The 22,509-nt window shown below is 57.6% G+C and overlaps 1 protein-coding gene across 7 annotated transcripts in view; it reads right to left on the bottom strand.

The window, feature by feature from the left end:
- The window catches only part of NOL4L (nucleolar protein 4 like), a 144,186-nt gene that overhangs the window by 16,197 nt on the left and 105,480 nt on the right, over positions 1-22,509 (bottom strand). For 5 of the 7 annotated variants that reach the window (XM_032295261.1, XM_032295262.1, XM_032295266.1 and 2 more), the window contains one exon: positions 14,953-15,094. In XM_032295261.1, coding sequence (XP_032151152.1) covers positions 14,953-15,094 — 142 coding nt within the window. Of the gene's footprint in view, positions 1-14,952; positions 15,095-15,385; positions 15,711-22,509 lie in introns of those variants that run through there. The other 2 variants (XM_032295268.1, XM_032295265.1) reach the window with 2 other exon arrangements.

Here is a 22,509-nt window from a genome sequence, read left to right as displayed (position 1 = left end):
GAGCCCTCACTATGTTGCTCAGGCTGGTCTCGAAATCCCAAGGCTCAAGCCATCCTCCCACTTTGACTTCTCAAAGTGCTAGGATGACAAGCATGAGCCACTGCAACAACCCATTATAGGTATATGTGTATGTATATATACACACACACACGTATACACACACGTATATAGTATATGAGCATATATACTGTATATACATATATAGTATATACTTATGCATATGGGCCTGTGTGTATATATAGTACATATGTGTGTATATAATATACGTACATATATATATTTTGAGACAGAGTCTCTGTTGCCAGGCTGGAGTGCAGTGGCGTGATCTCGGCTCACTGCAACCTCCACCTTCTGGGTTCAAGTGATTCTCCTGCCTCAGCCTTCTGAGTAGCTGGGACTACAGGTGTGTGCCATCATGCCCGGCTAATTTTTGTATTATTTTTAGTTAAGGCAGGGTTTCACTATGTTGGCCAGGAGGGTCTTGATCTCTTGACCTCGTGATCCATCTGCCTTGCCCACTAAAAGTGCTGGAATTACAGGTGTGAACCACGGCACCCAGCCCCATTATTTAAATTTTTTTTTTTTTTTTGAGACGGAGATTCGCCCTGTTGCCCAGGCTACGGTGTAATGGTGCGATCTTGGCTCACTGCAACCTCCTCCTCCCTGGTTCAAACGATTCTCCTGCCTCAGCTTCCTGAGTAACTAGGATTACAGGCACCCACCACCATGTCCCACTAATTTTTGTATTTTTAGTGGAGACGGAGTTTCACCATGTTGGTTGGTCAGGCTGGTCTTGAACTCCTGACCTCGTGATCCACCCTTCTCAGCCTCCCGAAGTGTTGGGATTACAGGCATGAGCCACCACACCCAGCCTATTTATATTTTTAAAAACCCTGACAAGTGAATGTGTAAACAAAATGTGCTCTGTCCATGCAATGGAATAGTATCTAGCCACGAAAAGGAATGACATTTGGATACGCGCTGCAGTGTGGATAAAAACACGATGCTGTGGGAGACGGGCCAGACGGACAAGGACACCGAGTGACTCCACTTCTACACAGCACCTGGAACCGGCCCGTTCACAGAGACAGAGGCTCAGCGAGGCTCCGCGGACTGCGGAATGGGCTGTTATGACTTCATGGGTGCGGAGTTTCTGTCGGCGGGATGAACAAGTTTTGGAAATAACGGCGCTTCTGGAGTGTACATTTAAAAATGGTTAAAACGGCAAATTTTATCTTATGCATTTTACCACACACAAAAAAAACAGAAATAAAACCGCCCCTGAGCCCTAGTTTATAGGCTGTATCTGCCGTCACCTCGTTTTCTCACGCTGCACACACACAGCCCACTCAGAGTTCTGCAAAAGCCTGCCTGCCCCAGCGACACCACAGTCTCACAGACCCCCAGGCTCACTCAGGCAGCCCCGGCCTGGCATGCCAGCCACCACCCCACACAGCTGCCCCCGATCCTCGCAACCCACTCTGGGGGCGGCCTATGACCTGAGGCCTACGTTTTGCCAACTTGGGAGGCTGCAGAGTGGCTGGAAGAGGCTGCTCCACCTCCAGGAGCCTCCGTTTCCTTTCAGAGCGGGTCCAACAGCTGTAAAACACGGCTCTACAGTACAGATGGGGCAGGCACTCTAAAGGAAACCCCGGTTCCCTGCACCCCACGCTTCTCACATCATAATTCACCCACTTCCAATGCACAAGGCTCTCCCAGACTGCAATGGGGGCCTCTGGGGACCCTGCAGCCCAGCCTGTGACAGTTTGAGGTGGGGCCCGTGAGGGGACCACTGTGGGGACAGGGCAACTGCTGCCCTTGGAGTTCACACTCCAGCAGTGAGAAATCAAACACAAGGGCTCCAGGAAAGACGAGGCTCCAAAGGGGCGTCACCAGCTTTCCGGGCCCTGAGCCATGGTCTCTCCCCACTCCTGGCAACTCCTGCCCACACTTCAGCGCTAACCCGAGCACCACCACCTCAGGGAAGCCCTCCCTGCCTGCCCCAGTCTCCATCATGGCACCAGCTCTGGGCCACCACTCTGCAGAAGCCACCTGAGGGACAGTGGGGTGAGGGCTGAAGCCTCTGGACCCAGCAGGGGCAGAGGCACTGCTGGGGATGGGGTTGGTCCGGCCTGTCCCTTGGCCCCACAAGCAGTGGATCTGATCCTGGCTGCAGCCACACAGGCTGAGTTTACTCTAGCTGGAAGCCAGGTCCCTCCTTTGGGCCCGCTGGGCCCTTCCAACGAGCCCCCACAGCTCACCCACCCACCCCAGCTGTGACCCAGCCTTGGCACTCGCTGTTCCCTCTTCCTGCTCCACTCTGTTCCGGTGTCCCCTTGGCGCAGTCCCTCACTTCCAGGGATCTGCTTAAAGGTCACCTTCTCCGTGAGCACAGCCCTTGCCCCGCTCTGGCACACTGACCCCTTTACCTATTTCTCCCAAGCACTTATCTCCTCGTACTACTACTGTGTTCATTGTGTCTCTGGCCAGTGCCCAGAGGCTGCCCCAGTCCTAGAGACCCAGGGTTGGCGCAGCTGCATTGGAGGGGGGAGCTGGATTGCTCCTGCTGCCCCCCCAGGTCACGCCCCTCCCTCTGGTGAGGGCAACTGAGTCTCCCAGGGCTCCCCAGGGTGAGTGCATGCCCCAGGCCTGGCCAGTCAACCCAGCACAGCAACTGGTGATGACCTGTGACCAACTGGACCCAAGGACAAGGGGCCAGGGGCTCCTGCTGTGACGGCTGGGAAGGCGCTCTCTACCCAGGGCTGCTGGGCCTGTGACGCAGGGAGGCCCAGGCTGGGGAAAGCAGGGCTGAGGCGGGCAGAGATGACACCCCGAAATCTATCTGTGCCTGCCGCCTAGGGAGGTCCTAGAGGTTTCAGTGAGGGAGCCAATAATTTCCTTATTGCGTAGGCTGGCTGGAGGCAGGGTCACATCAGTGCATCTGGCTTTGTCTCTGAGTAGTCCAGGGTCTTCTCCTGGGCAGAGGCCAAGGGATGGGACCTGGGGGCTGGGACCCTCCACATGGCGACCCCACCATGACACCCAAGTCAGTCCTGAGGAGGCTGGTGCCCACAGGAGGCCTGGTGCCCACAGGAGGGGGTGGCTGCAGCCCTCATACCCACCCTGCACTGCACGTGGCAGAGAGAACTCGCCTATTACTGTTTGGGGTAAGAAGGAACAGAGAGACTGGGGGCAGCTGGGTTCTGATCTAATCAGAATTCTGCCTCCCACAACCCTTCAAAAAAAATGTGATTTAGGCTGGCACAGTGACTCACGCCTATAATCCCATCACTTTGGGAGGCCGAGATGGGCAGATCACGAGGTCAAGAGATCGGGACCATCCTGGCCAACATGGCAAAACCCCCTCCTCTACTTAAAAAAACCAAAAATTAGGCGAGGTGGCACGCGCCTGTAGTCCCAGCTACTTGGGAGACTGAGACAGGAGAATCGCTTGAACCCAGGAGTCAGAGGTTGCAGTGAGCCAAGATTGAGCCACTGCACTCTAGCCTGGCAACAGAGGGAGATTCTATCTCAAAAAAAAAAAAAAAAATTGGGAGGCCAAGGCAGGAAGATCACCTGAGGTTAAGAGTTCGAGACCAGCCTGACCAATATGATGAAACCCCATCTCTACTAAAAATACAAAAAGTAGCTGGGGGTGGTTACGTGCGCCTGTAATCCTAGCTACTTGGGAGGCTGAGACAGGAGAATCACCTGAACCCGGGAGGCTCAAGTTGCAGTGAGCTGAGATTGCACCACTGTACTCCATCCTGGGCAATAAGAGTGAAACTCCGCCTCAAAAAAAAAAAAAAAAAAAAGTGATTTAAAAGAGACATAGGCACCCAAACCCACGCTGGGATGGACTGCAGGGAGCCCAGGCAGGGACAGTACGGGTTCAGGGTCCTCCAGTCTGGGTGACCTTGGGCACCACCACCTCTTGGCCTCCTCTTATCGACAGTCCTGGGAGTTGCCGCTGACGCCCTCCTGGGCTCTGGCACTTTATGACCTGTGAAAAAACCCAGCTGGCTCCATGGGCACAGAGGCCCCAGCACACAGGACTGATGGGTGCAGCCTCCAGCTGGGAGGCTCGGTGGGAGGCTGGGAGTTCTGGATGGACCCCCCACACCTGGTGCTGGACGTGGAATCTAAGGGTACCCAGGTGACCTCTTGTCCCCACCTGGTCCTCATCGTGCTGTTGCCAGGAGGCCCCTCCAGGAGGGTCACCCCTGAGGCCAGCCTGCTGGGGTCCAGCATGATGGCAGCAGGCTGGGCTTCACCCCAGCCCATGGCTCCGTGGGCAGCAGAGAGGTGTCCTGAGGAGCCTTAGGGAAAGCGGCTGGGGCTGCACCCCTCCTGAGCACTCCCACAGAGCCGGGCCTTCCCTGCTGTGGTAAAAGGCGACTCCCTCATCTGGGCAGGACCCAGAGCCCACCACCTGTGCCTGGAATGCCCACAGGCAGGGAAGGACGGCCATGCCCGTCTATTTGAACATGGGGCAATGTGCTGCTATTCAAATGGAGGAATTAGAGATGAATGGGGGAAATTGTTCCTCCCTCTGTCCCGTCTCCAAAAGGAGACAAAAACCCCTTTTACCTCAGCAAACAATGCCCTTATGTGGGCGCCAGTGCCCCGCAGCCTGCACAAGCCCGGCTCTGTGCGAGCCACCAATTGACACACCGTGCTCTGGGGCCCCCAGCCAGTGGCACCCTCTCCCGGTGGGCAACTCCCGCCAGCTCCCAGGCTAGGCTCGGAGGGTGGGAAGGCCCATCATCCCTGGGACCACAGGCCAGGCACACGGCCACCCAAAGCCAGGAGGCCACGTGCAGACTGCCTTCTGTGGCCAGGGGTGTGGCTGCTGGAGGCAGCGACACCTCCGTGAAACTCTGTCATAGCAGCAGCCAGGCGGGGGACGGGAGGGGCATCAATAATTCACACACAACAGGGCGATGGCAGAGGAGGGGGAGGGAGACTGCTGGACCCAAGACCCACCATGGCTAGGGCGGCAGGAGCAGCAGGGCTCTGGGCTGTGGTCTGGGGGTGCTGACTCTGCTGTGAATTTGAGGCGCACACCTCCCCAGGCCTGGCCCTCTGCCTGCTTTGACAAAGGCTAGCGCCAGGGCCGTGTTTACGTGATGCATAGTTCCAAGGAGCACCAGGCTCGGGGCGGGCTGCCCGACTCTTCCTCCGGAAAGGCAGGAGGGGCACAGGGGTCAAATGGGGGACACTAGGACCCCACCATCCCAGGTGATGGGGCCACACATGGCACCTGCATTCTCCACGTGGCCCTCAGGCCCTGGCTACCTGTACAGCTGCCCTCCTGACCTCCCCGCTGTCCCTGCGGTTCACACAGCCCGACCCAGCCCTAGCTGTGGGGCAGGGAGCTCGTGCCCCCCATCTGGGTGCCACACTTGCCCTCTGATATGCAGCCCTGGGACGCCAGTGCCTCTATCCCCACAGCACGCATCCCCTCTCCATGTGCCCCTCAGTTCCCAGGCAGTGGGCATTCCTGCTCAAACTCTGGTCACTCTTTCCTTAGGCAGGTGCCAAACTAGGCCCTCACAGGCAGGAGCAGCGCTGTCCCACAGAAACGGAGCGTGAGCCACATGTGGGATTTTCAGTGTCCTAGTACCCATATTTTTAAAAAGGAATAGAGAAACAAGTGAAATTAATTTTCATAACCTATTTAACCCAATATATCAAAAATTGTACCATTTCAACAAATAGTCGACGCCGTGTTCTGGGAGCCGCTGAGGCGCGGCGTGTACTGCACACCGGCCTGCACCAGCCTTTTCCGAGGCTCAGAGCCGTCCTCGGCGACCGCAGTAGACATCGCAGACCTAGATTTCCCCTCAATCTGAAATCATGTCTCTCTGCAGAGACCCTAGGAGTCCTGGACCCTAGAGAGGCGCCCAAGCTGTAGATGATGTTTAGACCTTGGGACAGATGGCTCAAGTGGTGGGGCCCTGGAGACAGACGCCACCTTCCGTGGAGGGGAGGCGGACACCAATGACACATCAGGTCCTGAGTGTCAGGCGGTGGGTAACTCATGCCTGATTTGCACAACCGCCCTCTGCGGCAGACATCAGGGAGGAACCCGAGGCTCCAGGGGGAAGTCACTGGCCTATCACCCTGAGTGAGTGGCACCACCCAGTGCTCTCAGGCATTCTGGAAGCCTCCAAGGCCAGCCTTGGTTTGCCCATCTGTACTGTGGAACAATCCCTACCCCTGCCACCCAGACTGCCCCACTTCCTGGAGCCCCTCCCCTAAAACCTACTGGCCATTCATGCCCCAGGGGAGTGCTCCCAGGATGAACGGCCTGGGTGTGGGTGTCCTCCTTGGCTCTGACCTCCAGGCCAAGCACAGGCGGTTAGAAATAAACACCAATTCAGCATGCAAGGATCGAGCCGAGACACACACAGCCCCCGTGTGTGTCACGGCAAACAGAACCACTCTGGGCCATCGTGTGTGAATGATTCACGGGGCAGGGCCTTGGCCTGAAAGCCCCTGCAGGCCCTCCTTCAGCCCTCCCGGAAGCCAGTCTGGGTTCAGCACACTGCAGTCCTTAGGTCGGGGTGATGACGCCAACGTGGCCCAGTCACTTCCTGGTTCCTGGGAAAGTCACCCTTGGACAGGCTCCCGGCAGAGGTGCCTCAGGAGGGCCTGCCCTGACAGACCAGTCTGAAGGGGGGAGCTGTGTGTGTCCTGGGCTGGTGGGCGGTGAGGGTAGGGGCACTGATCCCCACAGGCCCAGGCTCACCTTCACCTCCGCCCTTTTTTTTTTTTTGAGATGGAGTCACTGTCACCCAGGCTGGAGTACAGTGGTGCAATCTCGCCTCACTGCAACCTGTCTCCCAGTTCAAGTGATTCCCTTGCCTCAGCCTCCTGAGTAGCTGGGATTACAGGCGCTTGCCACCACACCCAGCTAATTTTTATATTTTTAGTAGAGGCGGGGCTTTGCCATGTTGGCCAGGCTGGTCACGAACTCCTGACCTCAAGTGATCCGCCTGCCTCAGCCTCCCCAAGTGCTGGGATTACAGGTGTGAGCCACTGCACCCGGCCCATCTCCCCCCTTTCTTGGTAGGTGAACCTCAGCTCCCCAGGCCTCTGAGGGCCCAAGGCCTCAGCACCCTGGACGAGGCCGGGCTGTGCCGGCCCTGGCCACTCCTGGATAAAGGGATCTCTTGGTGCTGTCTCCTGGCCTCTCTCGCCCCTCAGCAGGCCGGGGCCCAGCACAGCCCGGCATTGTCTGTGCCGCCTGTGGCCCAGCTGATGATGGACACTTTCCTGTGACCCAGGACTGCCAGTGTGGCCCACAGCCAATCCCTGGAAGGCTTGGGCCCCAGCTCTCTGATCCTGGGGGAGGGGAGGCCAGGAGGCCGCCGCCTTCTCATCTGGTGTGGGTGTTTGGAGCTTTGAGGAGGAGCAAACTGCTCTTGCTCCTAGGGTAGGGGGCGGTGGGACCTGTACCCAGAGAATGAGGCCCAGGCCTGGGTTCTGACCTCACCTGTGAGAAGTAGGGTCAGGGCAATGGACAGGGCCATGATGAGCAGGTGCTGGGGAGAAGGTTTGGCTTAAAAGCTCATGGCAGTAAATGCCTTTCAGAGGCTGGCTCAGGGAGGCTGGCCTAGGAGCCACAACTCCCGCCATGCGGTAGTGACCAGGGTAGAAGTCTGGCCAGGAGCGTTGGGTACAGGGGGGTCAGCAGGCCAGAGTTCTGTGGTCCCTGGTGGGAGAGAGCTGCTGTGACCCAGGGATGGGGCCAGAGGAGGGTGGGTCTCACCTGAGGACATGGCACGGGGGTAACAAGGGTGACTATCTCCAAGCCCAGGTGGCCTGGCCGCCACTCCCACTGGCTCCTTCCCCACCAGCCACTGGCTTCACCCCTTGCTGGGGACACCCCCATGGTACCCTGAGTAGCAGTACCCTGGAGGCACACTGCTGCCATGGCACCTTCTCCACGGATGGCAGCACTCCCTCCCCGCTGCCTGCTTAGCTGCCTGTCAATGTGGGCACCTTGGATGGGTTGGGGGGTTGCCAGATGGGAAGCAGGATCTTGGGGAACTTGGGGTCCCTGGACAGGCCCTGGCACATGTGGGTGGGGAGGGAGGGACAGGGACTCAGGGGATGCTGGACAAGCTGTGCCTGAGTCTGGTCGACACCAGGGACCCCCAGCCCAGCTCCCTTTCCAAAGAAGCACGACCTGGGCGGTGGTCAGGGGCTGAGGGCAAGGGTCGGGTGCCGTAGAGGGTGGCTGTGAGGTAGGCTGTGGTCCGGGTCCCACAGGGCTCTGCGGTGGAGGGGACGAGAGACCAGGCTGGATGAGAAGGCAGGACGCGACCAAGGGGGTAGAGTGTGGGGCTCAGAGGATCTAGGGCAGGAGGACCCCCCACATCCAGTCCCAGCCTGGTCCCTGAAGGACCTCTGTGCTGTCCACATCTGGTCCCTCAACTGCCTGGCAAGGTAGAGCAAGATGATCGCCCTCAGCCTGGCAAGGGGATGGCACCCACCCAAGGCTGCCCAGTGAGGAGGGGAGGTGAGCAGGATCTGAACTCCGTGTGCCCCCACGCTTCCCTCCAGACCTCTCGGAGGCCAGGGAAGAGGCACCCAGGGGAGGGGCCGGGCCAGGGAGGAGAGGCCAGCAGCGCAGCTGTAAATCTGGAGCCCAGGGTGCTCGGGCCACACACCTGCTCCCCAGGGGCTTGCCCTGCTGCCGAGTTTGCATTTCTGGGTGGTAGAGGGCCCTTCCCAAGGGCAGCAGGGCCAGGAAGCCTTGGCCTTCTCAGAGGTTCTCAGAGCTCCTGAGGGCATGCCAGGGTGAGGGGCTGCAGCCCCCAGACCATGTCACAGAGAGGAGCTGAGGCCCAGAGACAGGGGGAGCTAGCTCAGGACCGCACTACAGGGAAGAGGTGCAGCGCCTGGGACCTGCCCACAGGATGCCACAGAGGGGCCGACCCTCCATCCGCCCAGAACCCTTCCATGCTAGACCCTCTCCAGGGAGCCTGGCTGTGGCTCCCCTGCCCTTCTCTCCAGGCTGGAACTTTTGGAAACCCTCAACCCTGGCATTGGGCACCTCCTCGCTTCCCAGCCCCCTGCTGCCACGCCTCTGCCCGGCTTCCCAGGCCCTTTCCCTGATCCTCCATTCCCTGCCAAGAGTGACTCAGTGGCAGCTGGTTGAGCACCTATTCAGTGCTAGGGCCTGGGGATAAAGCCCAGAATAGGAGACTTGGGCCACATAGGGCCAGCCCTGAGGGTGTACCCTGCGGCGCCACTTCCAGCAATGAAAAACGGGGACTCAGTGAAAAACAGGGACGCGAGTGTCCTTCCACAGCAGTGGCCAAAACACTGGCTCTGGAGAGACCCAGTCCCCGTGGTCCAGGCAAGTGACTTCCCCTGGGAGGTGATATTTCCTGCCCTGTGGAATGGCACATGTAGAGCTCTGGGCTCTCGGAGTTCAGGGCCGGGCACACAGTGTGCTCAGAAACGGGCCCCAGTCACTGGGCTGACTGCGGCTGGCCCACATCAGTGTCACGGAGGTCAATTATTTCATGTGAGAGAAAAGGTGGCACCCACACCGCACCAACGCCCACCTCATTGAAAACAAAACCAGCCTCTGGCTACTTAGATACATAGAAAAGTCTGAGAAAAAAAGGCCCTCAACATCATTATTTCTCATTTTCTTTTTTCCTCCTTTATTTTTCTAATGTTTCTACAATAATCATAATACTTCGGAAAAAAGCGGAGAACTAAGGGAGGTTTCTTTCTTTCTTTTTTTTTTTGAGACGAAGTCTTGCTCTGTTGCCCAGGCTGGAGTACAGTGGTGCAGTCTCAGCTCACTGCAACCTCCACCTCCCAGGTTCAAGCAATTCTCCTGCCTCAACCTCCTGAGTAGCTGGGATTACAGGCACCCACCACCATGCCCAGCTAATTTTTTTGTGTTTTTAGTAGAGGTGAGGTTTCACCATGTTGGCCAGGCTGGTCTTGAACTCCTAAGCTCGTGATCTGCCCACCTTAGCCTCCCAAAGTGCTGGGATTACAGGCGTGAGCCACCGAGACCGGCAATAAGGGACATTTCTACAAAGATGCAGCTCCTGCTCTCAGCAAGCTGACAGCCCGCAGGGGTCCCACACTGTGTGCCCATCTGGCTTCAACCAAACCCTATACCCTTCCAGGGAAGTGGGGACAGGGCTCATTACCCCTGCATGTCACAATGCCCAGTGCTGGTGTGACTAAGGCAACCAAGAACCCAGAAGAGCCAAAGGACCCTCAGTGCCTTTGTCTAGCCTCAGGTGCACCATGCGGGAGCCCCAGACCTCCCGGTGTGCGGCAGGAAGCCTGGATGGAGGGCAGCTCTGGAGGAGCGGCCTCATCTGAGAGGCGCGCACACCAGGCCCTGACCTGCCCCAGTGTTCTGTATGACTCTTGCTCAGCAACCCCCCGACTGCCTACCCTATGGAAGGTGGAACCAGGCCCAGCGAGCAGACCCTGCTCTCCCCTGGCGCTGGCTTCCTGTCTGCCCAGGAGGTGAGTAATGTCCGCTCCCTGCCCCCACGCATCCCTTCTGGAGGCCAGGCGGACCTCACATTTTCCGCTCAGGAAGGGGCAGAGTGAAAGGCCTGCTGAAGCACATCCAGGGGAAACGGAAGGAGTGGCCCCGCCTGCTGGGTCAGGACCTGGGGCCAGCCCCAGCCTGCAGGAGGCGCCCTGGCTCACCTGCCTCTGTGCATGCCTTCATTCATTTCGTCCACTCATTCATTCAGCAAACACTGCACCAGCACCTATGCGGTGCCATGCCCTGTGCTGGGTGCTGGCTCTCAGGGTGCTTACAGTGCTCAGGGAGGAGACTGTATCAAACAGATCCCATGGGTGGGGGCGACATTTCAGATGGATGTGCTATTTGGCCCCAAGACTCAGACAACAGCGTCTCCGGACAAAGCCTAGAGTTGGCTTCTCCCAGGCATCCTCCCTCCACACCCTATGATGTGCAGAGAGCCCTGTTCAGACCCAAAGAAAGTCCAAGCCTCAGCCAGCGCGTAGCCGAGGGTCTACAGGGGACCTGGCCCATGCCTGGGCAGGAAACTGTAGCAGGAGCTGGCCCGCATGGCCCTGGGCCCCAAGGAGGGAGCACCCCAAGTGTCTGGGGAGGGCCTCCTTTGGTTCCCTAGCTCCCCAGCCCATCTTCTGGGGACCCTCACACATGGCTCCTACACCTGGCAAAGGCGAGAGAGGAGAAGTGCTGGCACCTCCCCACTCTGGCCGAGTTGCCCAAAGTCTCTCCCTGATCCCCCCATGAGATGAGGGCGCTGTGAGTGGCGTTCCCTGCCAAGCATTAGTGGCTGTGATCGCAGGGACCCAAGCGCATCCCAGGACTTCAGAGTGTAGGGAACTGCTGAAAAGAGGTCTGGGAGAGCAAGACTCGCAGGGCAGGCAGTGGCAGGGCTGGGGGCAGACGCCTGTGTTTCAGGACAAGCAGATACTCACCTCGGTATAAAGAACCTCAGAGACAAGCTCCTCGGGGAGTGAAAACGGGCATGCTCGCAACTCACTCTCAGGCTCAGCGGTTTCGGCCATGGGATTGCTCTGCCACTCAGCCTTCATCTGCCTTTGTGCAAATTTTTAAAGAAGGGTCCTGCCGGGCTCTGTGGCTCATGCCTGCAATCCCAGCACTTTCGGAGGCCAAGGCGGGTGGATCACAAGGTCAGGAGTTCAAGACCAGCCTGGCCACGATGGTGAAACCTCATCTCTACTAAAAATACAAAAATTAGCCAGGTGTGGTGGTGAGTGCCTGTAATCCCACCGACTCAGAAGGCTGAGGCAGAACCTGGGAGGCAGTTGCAGTGAGCCAAAATCGTGCCACTGCACTTCAGCCTGGGTGACAGAGTGAGACTCCGTCTCAAAAAAAAAAAAAAAAAAAAAGGGGGGGGCCCCATCTAATCCACAGGTGCCAACTGCCTAGCTCCTGAAATCACTTCCAGCTGCGTCGCTCATCAGCAGGGATGGGGTGCTGATAGGGCTGGGATGTGGGCCCCCTCCAAATCTCATGTTGAAATGTGACCTCCAGGGTTGAAGGTGGGCCTGGTGGGAGGCATCTGGGTCATGAGGGGCAGATTCCTCATGAGTGGCTCGGTGCTATGTGGAGTGAGTTCTCACTGTGAGTTCACGGGAAAGCTGGTTATTTAAAAGAGCCTGGTATCTCTTCCCCTCCCCACCTCCTCTCTCTCACCATGAGATGTGCCTGCTCCCCCTTCACCTTCTGCCATGACTGTAAGCTTCCTGAGGGCTCCCCAGGAGCCAAGCAGATGCTAGTGCCATGCCTACACAGCCTGTGGAACTGTGAACCAAATAAACCTCTTTTCTTTACACATTACACAGCCTCAGGTATTTCTTTATAGCAACACCAAACAGACTAACACAGGTGTGTCATCAGCATAGCCCTGGGAGTCCCCACACTTCTGGCAAACAGAAAAGGCCTAAGTGCTTGGATGGGGAGGATGTCCCCAGAAGCAAACAAGCCAGCTTATGCCCCATCGGAGGTGGAGCTACATCTGCTCTGCAATGTTGTGTTCGGGTAGGTCCCAGTAAATGCTTGTTCATTTGGGGATAACAGACATTCAGCAGGCACTGACAATGGACCAGGTTCACAACCGAGTCACAGGGGCAGGGCAGAGACCAAGACTGACCTCACAGCAGGCCTCAGATGCCCATGGAGGACTGAGGGCCAGAGGCCACACACTAAGCCCACCTGGGCATCAGTGAGGTTGGGGGGCTTCTGCGATGGACACCCTCGGGTGGGGAGTGGAACCCACAGAAGGTTAGGGCAGCCCTGCTTGGGCTGTTCCCACCCAGTCCTGCATCAATAATGGGCCTGAGAGTGCCCTGATGGGCTCCCCTTGACTTACTCATGGGAGCTGGACCTCAGCTCATGCCTGCACCATGAACGCCTTCAAGAGTGGCTGGCTGTGTGTCGACATGGGGGCTGGAAGATGGCCCAGGACTCCAGGCCAGAAATCCACTGCTCTGGACAGATACCAACAGGCCCATGGGCCCAAAAAGGGCAGCAGAGGCCAGGCCAGCTGCCTGGGCCTTCCCAGGGCCTATGCCCCGCCCAGGGTCTCAGCCGGCCAGTGGGATAGCCCACAACCCCATGACACAGCCTCGGAGTGGACAGTGAGGCCCCTGGCATCACGGTCAGCACCATCTTCCCCGTACCAGCTCTGGTGGCCACCAGGAACAGAAGGCGGTGTGTGACTACCCCGAGGCAGACCTGCACTGGGCTCTGGGGACCTATGGACCCCACCAGCCTCCCTGCATCTCTCAGCCTTGTCTTCATGGCCAGCTAGCCTCTAGGCAGCACGTGCTGAGGGAGCCCCATGGACCCTACAGAAATGCCACAGTCTGCTACCTGATCCTGATGGCCTCCAAATCTCCAGTCCTCCCAAACGGTAGACATGAGGAATAATAATAGCATGAGATCTGCTCAGGAACAAGTACGGGGACCCTACTCATTCCAGTGGCCCTGCCAGCCCCACTGCTCTGGGTTTCTGAACAACTGTCCCAGACCCTTCTTAGGAGGGCACAGCCCACGGCCCTGGCTGAGCGCTGCAGGAACTGCCCTCGGTGTGGCTTGGGAGAGGCCTCAATTGGCTCCCTGGAGGCGGGAGATAAGCTGCTGCGCTTGTCCCAGCACCAGTGCCCCCCAGAGCACGTGGCCACCCATACCGGGTCCCCGCCCCCATGGGAACGCTGGAAGGCAGCACTGGCCTAGGAGGCTGGCAGCACGAGGGGGTCGCGCTGACCTCACGAGGCATCAGGCACAAAAGCCTTTTCTTTGCCGGCAGCCTCGCACCCCGCTCCTCACACAGCCACTCCCTTGGCTCCCCAGCCCCTGGCCCAGACACCTCCAGCTGCCTCCAGACTGGGTCTCCTCCCAAACAAAGCTGGATTCAAGGCTAAGAGGGCCATGGGGAGGCAGGCGCACAGGTTCTGCCATGGAGACGAACTTTGACCCAAACGGCAAGGCTCCTACCCCTTATTTACTCTTTAAGGCTGACCCGTTTCACAGAGTTAACATTACACCCCTTTTTAACCCACACCTCCCTCCCACATTCCAGGCCTCGACCTTCAACCCCTCCTAATTGCCAGCTCCGGCTCCTACACCCCAGTTCTCCAGCGCCCAGCTCACGCATCCCCCGCCCCCAACCATCTCCTCCTTGGAAACAAAGGCGGTGCCAGGAGTGCTGTGTTCACAGGGCCACCTGGCGACCCTGGCACACCAGGGCAGATGCCAGGGACCCAGAGCCCAACCACCTGGGGGAGTCCACGCGGAGCCCGGGCGGATCTCTGGGGTCTGACTCCTGACCCTAACTCTCCAACCCGAGACCTCTGTTCCAAGGGAGGCCAGAGCAGGCTGCCTGGCAGGCCCCGGGCTCGGGGGGCTAGGGCTAGGGAAGAATCCGGACAGCTCCCCAGCCAGCTGCATCGCATGCCAAGGGGCTGGGATGCATGTGGACAGCTGCACTGCCTGGTCACTCACCAGGTGACCTGCGCTATAGCCTCACATGCGGCTGCAGAAACACAGCTCTAGTTTCCTTGCTGGGTAGTGGGGCTGTTCTGTGCGAGGTACACAGTGAACCTTCCCAGGCTCGCCCCTGGTAACTCCGAAACCCACATCACAGAAGCCCATGGCATCCCGGCAACCAGACAGACCCCCTGCCCCACAGGCTGCCAGTCCCATGGGCTCTCTCTGTCATCTTTGGGAGGAAGAAGCCAGGGGCTGGGGCAGTGGGACCCTCACAGATGCTGAGAATGCAGGGCAGCTGCCAGCTTGGGCCTGGACCACCCCAAGGCCTTGGCCCAGATTCCAACACCCTGGAGTGTGTCCACACCTCTCACCTGAGGACAACTGGGAGCAGGCGGCCAGGCACAGCCCCTCCCCAACCGCTACTGAGGAGCACTCACCGTCCTCTTGACTGTGGAGGTTCTGCGGGCTCCGCATCCTCTCGTCCTGGCTGGGGCTCAGGCTGGAGGCCAGGTGCGGGTCAGCTGACATCCATGTGGACTCGCTCATATCAAAATCCTCGCTGCTCACAGAAGTCTCATCCTGAGCGGGGACAAAGAAGGCAGGCGTTCAGCAGGGATGGGCTCTCATCAGCCCGAGGCAGGCTTGTGGGTGGACCCCAGGGCCAGTGGGCATTTGGGAGTGCCCCGAAGGCCGCAAGGAGCCCTCCAAACCTTCAAGTGAGGGCTGGGGGGTGCTCTCCCAGCCCGGTGGAAGTGGCCCCGGCTCTGGTTCCTGTCGGAAACCAAGCCTGAGGGCCGGCGCTGTCTGTAATTGAAGACAATTACGAGGTCTCGCATCCTGCAGGGGCGGATGGCAGGGCCTGGTTCTTACCCTTGTGAGCCAAGGTTGAAACCAGCGCTGTAAACAAGGGCTGCCGCTCCCTGCTCCCAGCCCAGGGTCCAGGGCTCACTCTGCACAGGACTGGGTGGCAAGAGGCAGATGGCAGGACATGCTGGCCACTGGGCACGGAGGCTGAGCCGAGTGCCCCCAGCAGGCCCGGCGCCCTGACTCCCATGAAGCATGCATGGAATTCCTTTCTCCCACTCCCCCAGCCCAGAGGACATTTCTGTCTTCCTCCTTCCTAACCTTTGCTGTGCTTCAAAGATATGCTCTTGGGCAGCTTCCAGGGCTGAAAGGGCCAGCCCCAGAAGTGCAGAGAAGGAAGGGGGCGGGACGGGGCGGGGCGGCGCGGCCAGGGGTCGGACTAGACCGCAAAAGGGGTTCAGCTCAAGGGCCTGGGGGGCCGCCAGGGCCTTCCAAACAGCCGGATGGCCTGCTAGAGAGGACCACGCCTGCCTCCTCTCCCCTCGCTGCTGGCTTCAGCCAGCCCTTGGCCAGTCATCCGGGAACCCCCGGGGCGGGGCCCCTTCAAACCAGCCCTCCAGCGGGAAGGGCCCCCACCTCCTCCCAGCCCAGCCTTTCAGGAGCAGAAAGCAACTGTGCCTGGGAGCTGGCTGTAAAACCAAGAAAGATGACCCAGCAGCTCCCACACCCGGAGTTCTGGCCTCCCCCCAGCAAGACACAATGGCCTCTGTGGGCCCCCAGTGAGGACCTCTGGCAGGGCACCCCCCAAGCCTCCCTCCAGGGTCTCTTCACAGATGCCTCTTTTATAGTGAGCAGACACACTTTGGTTGGAACTTTCTTAGGCTGCTGTCCCTGAGGCAGGCACATCTGCTCCAAGAGCTAGGGAGCAACGTGGATTCGCCTCCACTCCCTCCCCCACTGGCTGGGCTGGTAGGGAGTTTCCTGGAATTTAATAGCTTCTGTATAGCGCCAGTGTGGACCCTCTGCAGAATCCAGAGGTCAGGAGCTGGGCTGTGACGCCCATGGTCCCCACGCGGCACACCCAGGGCCTTGGGGGATGGACAGAGCCCACGTGTCCTCTGGTGTCCTCTCCCCACACACAGGCACACACACTGGCTCTGCCTTCCTCTCACGGGCTGCCTGCTCCATGAACACAAGCACCTCCACCCACAGCCCTCCTTCGTGAAAACTCACTCACACACCCGGAGGGTCACACTCACACACACACACACACACGTTCAAAAGGCTCTCTCTGCACAAAGGGTACAAAGGGACAACAAAACTCTTCCTTGTGCTAACTGTATAGAAGGAGAGGAGGGGGCTGGAGAGAGGCTGGCAGGCTAGAAGGTTCCTTGGAGCCCTGAGCAAGGCTGCAAGGGACAAGTGGTTCCCCATCTTCCCAGCTGATCCTGCTGTGTGGGCTCTGGGAACCAGGAACAGGGCATCTTGCATGGGCCCCTTACTCCTTCCTGGCTGCCCAGGGGGTGCCATGCTCAGAGTTTGACCTCAAGTCACAGCTGAAGAAGGAAGACTCCTGGGTATTGTTCAAATGCTCATGACTTCAAAGACAGAGCATGCTAGTAACCTCTGGAAGCGCCACCTACTCCAAACTCCCCATCTCTCCATTCTACAGGTATTTACTGAGCACCTGCTATGGGCCAAGCTCCCCTCTAGGTGCTGGGAAGCTCAGCTGTGGACCAGACGCACTCCTGGCTTGCCTGCCACTCACCATCCACGAGGGAGATGGACAATGAGCAGAAAAACACTGACGGTCGGTGGCAGCAACGAGGGCCGCAAAGCACACGGAAGCGGGGTGAGGGGACCTGTTTGCCAGGGCAGCCCAAGACCCCGAGGGTCAGAAGCACTAGAGCAGAGGAGTGAGGTGAGGAGCCCGTGAGGTCTGTGTGGCTCCGTGCACATTTCAGGCACAGGTAGCAGCAAGCGGGACATAAGTTGCTGAGTCTGAGGAGCGGCGAGGAGGCCGCTGTGGGTAGGCAAGGGCGGGCACACAGGGGCAGAGGAGCCACATGTCCCCTCCCACAGTCCACGTAACCCTGGCAGGGCCGTCCGTGCCCGTCTCCAGCTCGGAGAAAGGCTCTTGAACTCCGCTCAATACACAGGGCTGGAGCGCCAGGGCCGCTCGCACACTCTGGCCTCACTCAGCCAAGTTCAAAACCATAACAACAGAAGGCAAAGCTTCTCAGGGGCCCAGCGCTCCCCTGGGCTTGTGGCATTTCACCCTCACTACAGGCCCACCAGGTAGGTACAGTTACCAGCCCCGCTCCACAGAAGAGGAAACTGAGGCTCCAGGAGATTAAGGCGCTTGCCCAAGGTCACAAGCTAACACAAGGCAGAGCCAGATCTGTGCAATCGCCAAGGACCGGACACGCCCTCCTAACCAAGCTGGCCCTCACCTAGAACCCACGCTGCTGCTGTGAGCCACAATCCCAGTTCCAAGCTGTATCCAGCTGTTGCTGTCTTGTGGATCTCTGCCCTGTCTTTCCCTAGAAAACCATAGGTCCTTCCAACAGTGGGGACCAGACTGTATGTTCTCTGAATACCACACAAGGCAGTGAGACTTGTTGAACCGACTGAATTGCCTGGCGTGGTGTTGGTGTTTAATGAGGACGCTGCATTAATTTGACAATTAAGGACTCTGGTCCCACTGCACACAGTTCTTGAATGGAGGGCACATGAGACCGGGATGCAGGCTGGTGGGCTGGTGGCGGCCTGCTGCCCCAAAACGTCTCCTTCCTGCAGCTGCCAGCCACCCCACACACAGCCAGCGCTTCTCCGGCTCACATCACTGAACGGTTCCGCCAAATGCCCCCTCCACCCCTTGCCTTCCTTGATGGGTCGCACTGGGAAAAGGTGTGCTGTGCCTTACCTGGCATCAAAATCACCTGATAACGAGGAGCATCCAGTATCCCCAGGCTCGGGACTTCAGGCTAAGGGTTTTATAAGATTTCCTCCCAAGGCCCTACTGCGTAGGCACCCACATCAGGCCTAGCCCCAGCTCTGATAACTGCCCCTGGGAGGCCCACCCAGCCTGTCCCAACTGCCCAGGGGCATGAAGCCAGCAGCACAGCTGGTGTGTGGACCCAGGCAGTCTGTGCTCAGAGCCTGTATCACAGTGTCACCGCACCACGGGCCACTTCACCACATTTCCTTCATTCAATGGGAGGAACCAGATTCCTTAACGACCAAGTGTCTCAAGATGAGGCCCAGAGGGAATCATGGGCGATGAGGCTATATATTCTCTCTCTCTCACACGCACACATGCTCACTTTCTTCAATGAGTTGATGCACACTTACTGAGCACCTACTATGTGCTGGCATTGTGCTAGGGACATAGTTAACTGAGGCAGGCTTCCTTCACCCCAGGCCTTGTTAGCTAGGAAAATGGACCAGCAAAAAATTTTGAACCAACTGTGGGTGCAGTTGGGAGAAACTGTAGGACACACTGCCTCGTCACCTAACGATGGTCGTTCTCTCCCCAGCCCCCTAGGGACATTTCCTCCAGCCTCCAGGGCTCTGCCACGTGAACCCCAGTTTTGTGAAAAGTGGTTCTAAGATTCTGACACCTTGACTGCTATGGCTTGGCTTTTAAGACAGGCTTACTGTCACACAGGTTGGAGTACAGTGGTGCAATCACGGCTCACTGCAGCCTCCCGAGGAGCTGGGACTACAAGCATATACCACCAGGACCTGGCTAACTTTTTATTTTTTGTAGAGACTGGTCTCGAACTCCTGGGCTCAAGTGATCTGCCTGCCTGGGCCTCCCAAAATGCTGGAAGCTGCCACACATGGTTGCCGTGGTAATTTTTTTTTTAAGTGAAAAACCAAGTCTCTGAAGCCTAACTTTTCAAAAACACAAAACAAAAATAAGTTTTGGTCAGATTTACACAAACACCTTCAACACTCACACTTTCAAGGACTGACCTGGAGAAGATGACTTCACAAGACCCTCTGCAGCCTGCCTGTTACAGAACAGCCCAGTTCACGGGCATAAGCCCCCCAGCCGCAGACGGGCAAACTGTTGCTCCAGTTCCTCACTGCCACCCTAAGCCAGGGCTGGAGAAGCAGGCGAATCACACAGGCAGTTACCAGCACACACAGTTCAGAACCTATCAACGGTGACAGTGCCCAGGGGGAAAATGCACCCCAGTCCCAAGGGACGCACTGGGGGCACTGGTGCAGATTTGAGAGTGGCCAAGGTCTCAGACCTGCTCAGAGACCCCAGGTGCTCACCGGCTCACCCAGTGGGCACAGTGCACTTCTTACTCGTCCCTTCCAAAATCTCAGAGGAATTGGGGCTACTAATTTCTTCCTTTCTGTTAATAAACTTCAACAAAACTTTTGTTAGAGAATAAAAGTGTGGGCTGGGTGTGATGGCTCACACCTGGAATGCCAGCACTCTGGGAGGCCGAGGTGAATGAACTGCTTAAGGCCAGGAGTTCGAGATTCCCAGGGGCAACACAGTGAGACCCTGTCTCTATTTACAAAAGAGAAGTGTGTGCAATCCATTACTTCTGGGTTCCCCCTCCCCAGTCCCCATCGGACTGGCCAGCCAGCTACCCCTGGTTTCTCTAGCCTCTGACCTTGGACACCCTGAGGCCTGAGGCCGTGCCCACCCCGCAGTCATTTATTCCAGCACCAGAGCCATCATGCAGAGTAATCGAGCCAAAGCCAAATGCTCTTCTGAAAAGGGAACTTAAGAGTTAGGCAGGCAGACAGGTAGCACCCAGTCAGCCTCTGGGACACACCCCAACCTAGGAGCCCTGCCTCTGGGCAGAGGGAGAGAGGAGCTGACCAGACCCTCCCTGCTCTTATCTTCAGTCCAAAATTCATGGGCAGGTTCAGTTTCTCTCCACCCAGCTTCTGAGGCCCTTCCTCTTCTGCAGAGTAACTGGCGCAGCCACTGCCCAGCCCAGGAGGAGGAGAAAACGGGAGACCAGTGGGGAAACGGTAGAAACAGGCCTGTATCCATGGCTTGTAACTACGGGCAGGTGCTATCAGTAACCTGATTATTTTACAACTGGGGTCAATTTCTCTGGAACTGGGTTCCTGGTGCCTCTGAAGTTAAGCCATTTGCATCCTCCAGGACTCGGGATCCTGGGGCGTGCCTCACATAGTATTTTCCAGGCTCTTCCCGAGAGCTGTAATTCTATCTCTACGGCTTGCTCAAGAAAGAAGAGGAGGAGGATTTGCTGAGAATTTAGTGCAATTGTAAGCCATAAGCCCTAACCAGGAGCCCTGAGTGTGTGTTTCAGAAGAGGGTGGCGGCAGGGATGTGCAGGGAATGTTTCTGGGCCCCGCAGGAAAGAGACCCCTCTCTATACGGCCCCCAGCCTTGCTCGACAGGAGGCCAAAGCTCCCACTGGGAAGAACACCAGGCTCAGGCGGCTGCCCAGCTCTATCCCAAAGTGAAAGCGAAGTCACTTCTCAACCCACTGGTAGGCACCTCCTTCTGAGCACCTACAGGCTCCTTCCAGGCCCTGGACATTCTTCCATACGAGGCGACGTTCCCCCTTGTCTCCATGTCAGCCAGCATTATACACACAGCCTTCTGAGCATGCCAAGAAGGTACTGAACCGCATGTGACCCCAACCTAACCACTTCAGTTCATCAGATGGCTTATTAATGGAAGATGGAAAGCCCCCAGGATCTAAAGCAACAGAGGCTCAAATCCTTGTTGTGAAGGGACCGCACACACGAAATATGAGGGTGGTCTGAGCCAAGGCTCCTGGGGGGTGTGGGGTCCCCAAGCCCACCTAGCCACCAGGAAAGGAGGTCAGCCTTCCAGCACTCCCTGCACAATTCCACTCCTTCCTAACAGGCCTCCTCTGCTTACTAGCCATGCAAGCACCAGCTCTTCTGGGAAATGTGAGCCAATCACCTACCACACTTGAGGCATTCTCGCTGTCTCTCCCCACACTCACTCACACGCACACCGCATCTGTCAGAAGCGTGTTCCCATCTACATGTGGTCCTCTGTTGTCCCTGCTGTCATGGACGCCTGGATGCTGAAAGTGAGCATTTCCCACACCTTTCCACTGTGTATCAAGTGGAAAACAGGCTTTTGTTCCTAAGCAAAGGCACCTGGCTGCTCCCCATCAGCATTCCTCACCACGAGGGGCTGGCTGGTATCCCAAGACCCTGCCATTAATGGGTTTTTGTTTTTGTTTTTTTTAAGTGAAGCTGGGGAGAGGAGCTTCAGCAGACAGGGATCTTGCAGCCAAAGGGAAGCCTAGAAGGGAGCCGCTGTGAGCTAATCCCCTGCAGGGCTGTCCTTCCAAGAAAGGCACCCAGACAACACAGAAAAAGTTCTTGAGCAACTCCCAGGCGGTCCAGCTCCACAGAGCCCCAGGGCAGCGGCCACAGCAGAAGTTCCCCAAAGGTGTCTTCTCAGCTGGGAGGAAGGCTCCACAGTGAGCTTGCTTCCCACTGTGCGGCAGGAAAGTGCTGAATGGGGTGGCGTCGCCCAGCTCTAGAGGTGCTGTCTTAAAATCCTGCTCTACAAAGCAAGCCCAGCCTGAGCCTGGATTAGACAGGAGCTTGATATTATTCAAGGACACATTTAGACCCTAATGGCTTTCCAATGAAGGAGTAATTTACTACCTGGGGGCTAAACTACCACTGGGGCCTGGGCCATAAATGGGCCTTTTCCCCAGACCAACCTCAGTCCAGAATCCTGTGGTGTCAGGGGTCAAGACAAGGAGCCAAGTCCCATCACACAGATGGCTTTCACCAGAAGAGTCATGAGGGCCCCCAAACACCTCTCCCCACACCCCCCTTGGTGTGTGTGAGTTGGGGGGGGGCAGGCTGGGGTTGCCAGCTGATTCTGGGATAAGTAGGGCTTTATCTCAAGGGAGAATCTATTTCAAGCCACAATCCTTCTCAGAAAGAGGAGGAAATCACTGAGTCCAAACACCATTTCAGGTGAAATCAGGAGGTTATTCATCTCCCCTCAGAGCAGACAGAAAGAAAAATCAATGTTTTAGAAGGGGAAAAAAAGGTTCCATTTGAATTAATGGGTTTGTGGCTTCTCCATTGATCTGAGCCTCTTCACACTTTCTTTTTGTGCTTTTGTGCTCTTGGGGAGAGGGGAGGGAGCAAGGAATGGGGAGGAGGGGGTGGGCCTCCCGTAA

This window comes from Sapajus apella, unplaced genomic scaffold, assembly GCF_009761245.1.
Source record: "Sapajus apella isolate SASKATOON/1434 unplaced genomic scaffold, GSC_monkey_1.0 scaffold33, whole genome shotgun sequence".
Lineage (NCBI taxonomy): Eukaryota > Metazoa > Chordata > Mammalia > Primates > Cebidae > Sapajus > Sapajus apella.
This window is presented reverse-complemented; position numbering and strand designations above follow the sequence as displayed.